The sequence below is a fragment of the Anopheles merus genome, chromosome X (genome assembly GCF_017562075.2).
Source record: "Anopheles merus strain MAF chromosome X, AmerM5.1, whole genome shotgun sequence".
In the NCBI taxonomy this organism is placed as follows: Eukaryota; Metazoa; Arthropoda; class Insecta; order Diptera; family Culicidae; genus Anopheles; species Anopheles merus.
In genome coordinates, this window is record NC_054081.1 from 24,699,007 (window position 1) to 24,706,820 (window position 7,814).

At 46.8% G+C, this 7,814-nt stretch overlaps 1 protein-coding gene across 1 annotated transcript; it reads left to right on the top strand.

Annotated features, from left to right (window-relative positions):
* Positions 1 to 5,172, top strand: LOC121597195. The gene is made up of 3 exons (XM_041922787.1): positions 1 to 55; positions 210 to 1,141; positions 4,307 to 5,172. Exons 1-3 carry the CDS (start codon positions 1 to 3, stop codon positions 4,352 to 4,354), a joined length of 1,035 nt encoding a protein of 344 aa, XP_041778721.1. The 3' UTR covers positions 4,355 to 5,172.
* Positions 5,173 to 7,814: the final 2,642 nt, after the last annotated feature.

The window sequence follows — 7,814 nt, forward strand, 5'->3', positions numbered from 1 at the left end:
ATGGACATCTATAAAAATAATCAAAGGCTGCTCTACCATCATTCTTCACGTCAAGGTAAACGATAGAATACTTCTCACGCCAAAGGAAAAAAAGTGAAATATTCAAATCTCACTATGCGAATGCCAATAACACCACTTTAAATAGTCCAAGTCCATTAACTACACAAATTGACCCCTTTTTTGAATTGAGTTTCTTAACTATCATACAGAAAGAGTAAATATAAATTCGCCTCATCTTGTTAAACAAAAGAGAACTTATAAAATTATAAAAACATTAACGCAATTACAACTTTGCTCGACGTGCCTGAACAGACATGGTACGAAACCGTGTCGATCACGATTCACATGTCGGGTGCCAGGATGCGGCGAAAGACACCACACTCTGCTACACCGAGATAGAGAATCACCTAAGGGCGTGCACTACCAAGCTCATCACTACATCAAGCAGCCGGCGATTTTCCGCATCGTGCCAGTTACGGTGTACCACGGCCGGCGCGCCATCGACACCGTCGCCTTTCTTGATGAGGGATCAGCCATCACCCTGGTGGAAGCCGAATTGGCCTCGAAGTTGGGACTTGACGGAGAGGTAGAACCACTAGAGCTCTGCTGGACAGCCAACGTAACCCGGAAGGAAGAAGAGTCCCGCCGCGTCAGTTTCCAGATATCTGCGAGAGGAGAGGGGCGGCGCTACGACATAGCGGCCGCCCGCACCGTCAAAGAGCTAAGTTTGCCGTCTAACAACATTAAATACGACGCACTGATAAGTTCCTTTACACACTTACAGCACCTTCCGATGACGTCCCTGGCTAACGCGAAGCCGACCATCCTGATCGGACTGCGAGACATGCAGTTGATGCGACCGCTCGAAACACGGTTTGGCCTACCCCATGAGCCCGTCGCAGTAAGGAGTGCCCTCGGCTGGGCCATCTACGGACCAACCGACGCGCGTGCTGAAAGGATGACCCTAGGAGTACACCAAACACCCCGACAGGAGGAGGAGAGCTTCTGCGAAGACATTCGCGATGAAGGAACGAGCAACGACACACCAACTGAAAAGCCCCACTCGAACTCCCGCGAAACCCACCGCGATGAGGGAGCGCGTGAGGGCGTGCTGGAGGACGTTGCCGTACCACGACAATCGGTGAGCGAACCACATAATCAAGTAGCACTACAATTAGCAGTAGATAAGTTTTCCCGCGTTAAACCTCGCGAAGAGGGAAATGATAGAGCGATTGCAGATAGGGAGCTCAACGAGCTACTGCGACAATTATTTGTGCTAGATGATGTAGGGACTTATGCCGGACCGATTCCAGAACCCACTGACGTGGCAAGAGCGAAAACCATCTTGCAAAACACGTCATTCAAAACAAACGGTAGATTCACTACTGGACTACTATGGAAGAGCGATGAATTTCGGTTTCCAGATAGTAAGCCCATGGCCTTCAAGCGACTGCTCGCCTTGGAAAGGAAACTGGATAAAGATCCCGAACTCAAAATAGAAGTCCATAATCAAATCCGAGACTACGTGAAAAAGGGATTTGCTCATGTTGCCACACCCCAGGAATTGGGACTAGCAAATCAAGACAGAGTGTGGTATCTCCCCTTGAATGTCGTGTCCCATCCCAAGAAACCCACTAAAAAACGACTGATTTGGGACGCCGCCGCAAAAGTAGAAGGAGTGTCTTTGAATTCGCAACTACTAAAAGGCCCAGATCTACTAGTCGAATTGCCAGGAGTACTGAGCATATTTAGGCAACGACGAATTGCCTTTGGTGGAGACATCGAAAAAATGTTCCATCAAATTCGAATACGGATAGAAGACACACACAGTCAAAGATTCTTATTCCGATTCGAGAAAAACCAAGACCCAGACGTCTATCTCATGGACGTAGCTACATTTGGGGCAACGTGTTCTCCATGCTCGGCCCAATATATCATGCACCGTAATGCCGATGAACATGCGAAGGAATACCCGATTGCGGCAGCTGCCATAAAACGTTCCACCTACATGGACGATTACTTCGACAGCTGCGATACGAAAGAAGAAGCAATCGAGCGCGCTGAACAAGTAAAGTGCATTCACGCCCAAGCAGGACTGAATATGCGAAACTGGGTGAGCAACGACCACACTCTTGTAGAGCGCTTGCAAGAAAACCAAAACAGCCAAACTCTAATAACCTTCAAACCCGCTGATAACGATAGCGAAACAAGAGTACTTGGAATGGTTTGGGATCCAATCAGTGATGTTTTCCAATTTCCCTCATCATGGCACAAAGAACTAATTCCTTATGTGGTTGAAGAAAAAGACCCACGAAACGAATTGCGTTGAGAGCGATAATGAGCATTTTCGACCCTCTTGGAGTACTAGCCCCCACTCTGATTCACGGACGCTTGCTGATGCAAGATCTGTGGCGAAGCCGAATCGACTGGGACGAGCAAGTGGGAGACGAAGAACTGACTAAATGGAGAAACTGGATAGCCATACTTCCCAGTATTTACAAAGTAAAAATACCGCGTTGGTACTTCAAAGGTGCATGCTCGACTACACAAGAAGCAGTGCAATTGCATGTATTTACGGATGCAAGCGAGCAGGCTTACGGATGCGTGGCGTATCTTAGATTGACAGAGAGCAAGTCTATTCGCTGTGCGTTGGTGATGTCCAGAAGCAAAGTGGCACCCCTTAAACATTTGTCCGTACCCAGGCTTGAACTGCAAGCAGCCCTTCTAGGATCAAGACTGATGAAAACTGTCAGTGAAAATCACGACATAAATATAACAGAAAAGTATATACATACTGACTCTGAAGTCGTTCTTGCCTGGATTCGATCACCCCCTAGGGAATATAAACAATACATAGCACACCGAGTCGGAGAGATTCGAACCTTGACAGACACAGCTAACTGGAGATACGTCCCCTCTAAAGAGAATCCAGCAGATTGTCTGACGAAATGGAATAAAGACACGGAAATAGGAGCGGAAGGGCGATGGCTCAACGGTCCTTCTTTCCTCTACCATCCTAAAGAGTGTTGGCCTGAACAAAAACCAATTCGCACAACAACAATAGAAAGAAGGGTCCCCCTACTTGCACATTCCATTACGCCTTCGGATCTACCGCTCATTGATATCACCCGAATCTCGAAATGGAATGTACTATTACGCACTGTAGCTAAAGTCTGCAGGTTTATAACAAATTGTAAACTGAAACTGATTGGTAAACCCATAAAGACACTCGAAGCTACCGAGAAACAGGCTCAGATCATTAAATGCAAAATGCAACATGAGTTAGAACCACTACAATCCGAAGAACTTCAACGCGCTGAAAAGCTTCTGATACAGCTAGCACAGAACGATTGCTTTAGAAAAGAGCTCGAAGTCCTCCAGAAAGAAGCAGGGGCCGAAAACAAACAAATGGTCGAAAAATCAAGCCCTCTGTACAGCATTGACCCGTTTGTAGACGAAAACGGGATTCTACGTGTAGATGGGCGAACCGCGAATGCAAGCAATATTCCCTACGACACAAGGTTCCCAATCATTTTACCCTCCTCGCACCGCACGACAGAACTGCTCCTGCGACACTACCACGGCAATATGGGCATGCGAATCGGGAAACCGTGGTGAATGAAGTCCGACAGCGGTACTATATTCCATCCTTAAGAGCAGTGGTTGATAGAGTGAGGAAAACATGCCAATACTGCAAAATAAAAAAGTGTAAGTCACAAAATCCTCGAATGGCTCCGCTACCGGAGCAACGACTTACCCCTTCTTGCGCCCATTCACAAACGTAGGAGTTGACTATTTGGGGCCAATAGACATCATAAATGCGCGACGGCACGAGAAACGATATGTGGCCGTTTTCACTTGCCTTGTGACACGAGCAGTCCATCTCGAGGTCGCTTACAGCCTCTCTACCGAGTCCTGCATAATGGCCATCAAAAGATTTGTCTGTCGCAGAGGGCCACCGGCGGAGATTTACTCCGACAATGGAACCAATTTTCAAGGCGCCAGCAACGAACTGAAAAGACAGATGAAAGAACTGAACCTTACCTGTGCAGCCACCTTTACAGACACTCACACGAAGTGGATCTTCAACCCCCTTCCGCGCCACACATGGGTGGAGTTTGGGAACGACTGGTCCGAAGCGTTAAAGAAGGATTAAACGGGTTGAATGATGGCAGAAAGTTGAATGACGAAATACTCGTTACCGTGTTGACAGACGTGGAATACCTGATCAATTCTCGGCCACTAACTTATATGCCACAAACTTCATCGGATAGGGAAGCACTAACCCCTAACCATTTCCTTCTAGGCAACTCGGCAGGAAGAAAACAAACACTTCGCACAACACCAGAACTAGCGAACGCGCTAAGAAGTAGCTACCAACGAGCGATTGTCCTAGCAGAGGCCATGTGGGATCGATGGCTGAAGGAATATATACCGACCCTAAACCGCCGCAGTAAATGGTTGGAGCCATGTAAACCACTAAAACCAGGAGACCTGGTTTTCATCACAGAGGGTGCAAGGAAGGAATGGCTGAGAGCAATCGTACTGGAAACATACCCGGGCACGGATGGCACAGTAAGGCAAGCACTGGTACGTACAACTACGGGGAAGGAACTAAAACGTCCGGCAGTAAAACTAGCGTTGATCGATGTTGAAGTGAAAGATGGGGAAAACATAGACGAGCAAAATAAGCCGAAAATACCAATGCAAACTAGTAGGATATGAGTGAACAGCAACAACGTGCAGGCAGATGTGTTCACGCGGTGGGGAATGTTGGAACGGATATTGTTGTTGGGACGGCTTTAAACTGACAGCGGATTGTTGATGTTCGAATGAGTTCGAATATTGATCTATGATTTCGAATAATGATAGGTGCCATCAATGCCCACTAGATGGCGTATAGAATAGATCGTGGAAAAGGGAATAGATCGTGGAAAAGAGAGGGAAATCAGTTAGAAGAAACCAACCAGCTCTCCGAAAAAAGGGACAAAATCGCGGTTAAGGTCAGAGAGGTCAAACCGATTTAAGCGCGCTAAAAACACTTAACGAGTCCATTCGCAAAGGAGAAGCCAAGACGTTTTTTAAGCTTAACACAAATAAACAAGTCTCGCTACAAAAAGCTTGGTTTTCGTGATTATTATATTAAATAAACCCCTTTGCAAAAGCGATCGTCGCAACAACGAAAAAGTCGATTGGTACTGACCTTATAAGTAACAACGCACTAAAACATTTACCAAGAAAAGGAATAATTTTGTTATGCTTTATCTTAAATAGTTGCTTAAAATTAAACTACTATCGAAAAATTGGAAAAAATTGGAAAATAGCGAAAACCATTCCCATGGTAAAACCAAAAAAGGACCCCAAGATTCCGGCAAATTACAGACTAAAAAAGGTAGATTCTGATACCAAGTCTCATAACGTCATCCCTCCTTTCCAATTTGAATTTCAAGCCGATTTTGCCACCACTCACCAATTAAATAGACTCGCTTACACTATGCAATCAAATCGAAATATTAAAAAATCTAAAAGACTAGTTAGACTTGACCTAGAAAGGCATCTGATACAGTATGGCACGATGGGTTAATATTCAAATTGATCAGCAATAATTATCACCCCAAATTAATTCTTCTCATTAAATCCTTCTTTTCGAATCGATCTGCCTCCGTTCATCTTCAATCTTATCATTCTGAACCCTTTAAACCACTTGCTGGCCTGCCACAAGGCAGTATGATGTCCCCAATACTTTTTAGTACATTTACAAGTGATATACCCAAAATGAAAGGAGTTAAGAAATTCGACTTTGCTGATGATTTTGCTATCAGCTCATCTAGTTTCAATCCCGATAACATATTGTGTGGCCTCAACAAAGGTGGTTGTCGCAATAAACCGCCAAATCGAATTGTTAATCTTGATGTCGACTCCGACACGACGGCATGCGAATTGTCGCATGCGTTTCTCCCGCATGCGTCCCGCTGTGCAAAGCGACGGAAGGCGTTATGGCGTTCTGAGAATTTTATCATGCCTTCCTTTTCTATCCAACGGCAAATTTGTTGAGAAGCTCGTCGAGCTGCCCTTCCCTGGCTCCGCCTCATTCCCCTCGCCTGAGCGCGCTGCCGAAGGTTTGGATGTGTTGGTGCGTCAGACGGCCAATCGCTGTCAGCCGTCGTTCGTGCTTTTTCTCTCTATAGCGCCATCTCTTTCTCGCGTGTGGTCAATGCTCGCGAGCTGTTGTGGCGCCTAAAACTGCCGTTAACAAACATTGCGGCGATGAAGTTACATTTTCACAAATCAAACCAAAAAATCGCAATGAGTTCAAACACTGCAATATAATAATGACTAAGAAATCGCTAGCACGATAGAGGGTTTGCTGTGCAACGCGCACAACCCTAATTCGCATTAACACATTCAGCCCGGCGCTGATTTTCATGAGCTTACCGTTCCCCCGGCATCTAGAACGCAAGCTGATTGTGAAACCGGTATACTGGAAAGTTCACTGGCAGTCCCTGGAGCCTGCCATCGAACTTAACGTGTTAAGCATTAAGCATAACTTTGTTACACTAAGCTTTTTTGCTTTCGTATGGTGTAGATTACACAGATATGCTGAGCCGTCTGCGCAAGGGTGTGAGTGTGCGTATGGAACCCCTACGATCATCGGTCACATGTCCTCAAATTGTTGCCGGCGGGGGGGGGGGGGGGGGTGGGAGTGCAGAAGGTTCTCCAGCGACGGGGCCCCAACGACCATCTTTCCGGCGGCCCTTGTCGCTAATACTCTGTCCACTTGTAGACATACGGCATACTACAGACTAGCGATATTCGGCGACCGCCTAGTCCGTCTACCGTTAGATCCGCCCCTGGTTCATGACGGTGTTTTTTTTATAGTGGAGGTGCATCCTTCCTCCTGCCTGCAGCGTATGCATCGACCAGGAGACAGTGTGGCAGTATGCAAGTTGCACGCTGGATAGGAGCGGGCCCGCGACACCGCCATCATTCCTCACATCTGCATGCCCGTCGTGGGTTCTAACCGCATGGGTTCTAAACGTCCGCCGTAGCAAGAGGTGACCATCCGGCTACGTGGTATTCAAGTCCTGAAAAGGCCAGCATGATCGCGTAGGCCGTAATTACAAGAATAATAATAAGAAAAAGAACTTTGAATCGCCATCCGTACCGGGGAAGGTTTTTGTTTTGACTTTGGCTTGTTTTTCTACTGCTGTTGCGCGACAAATCAACGGAATGCAATCGACCAAAACATGAACCTACCGATCCGAACCCATTGCAAGGCATTGCCGGCAATCGGCGTCATGATAACGAATACAAACCAACAAGCCGCCAGACTCTGGACGGGCAGGTGCAGTACCATACGCGCACCGTAATAAATAAATCCAGGATCCTCTTTTGTATGAATTCAATTCAAAATGTTGTTTCCACTTGCATCCGCTAGCTGAATAGGAAAGTAATGTGCTACATATCACACGCACTTTGCTTAGTGTTTCTTTTTAACACCCCAACAGCAGAACCGGTCGCAAAAATGGTAGTGCCAATCCAATGGTTGTGTTGCCTCTCAGGTAGCGAGATGCGCAACCTCAACAATGCGTACATTTTCATCCACTGCGGCTACAAACAGTTGTGGGGTTTCTGCACGCACGCTCACAAACACACTCACACAAACACACACACACACACACACACACCACACACACACACACACACACCACACACACACACACACACACACACACACACGCACGCACGCACGCACGCACGCACATGCATGAACGCGCGCACGCACACATGAACGTACGCGAGCACGCACGCAC

Excerpts from the sequence above, each read along its gene's own strand:
- LOC121597195 (XM_041922787.1), top strand. The coding sequence starts at position 1 with ATGGACATCTATAAAAATAATCAAAGGCTGCTCTACCATCATTCTTCA. Across the intron at positions 56-209 it reads CCATCATTCTTCACGTCAAG|AAAGAGTAAATATAAATTCG; the intron begins GTAAACGATAGA and ends ACTATCATACAG. Across the intron at positions 1,142-4,306 it reads TTGCCGTACCACGACAATCG|GCAACTCGGCAGGAAGAAAA; the intron begins GTGAGCGAACCA and ends ATTTCCTTCTAG.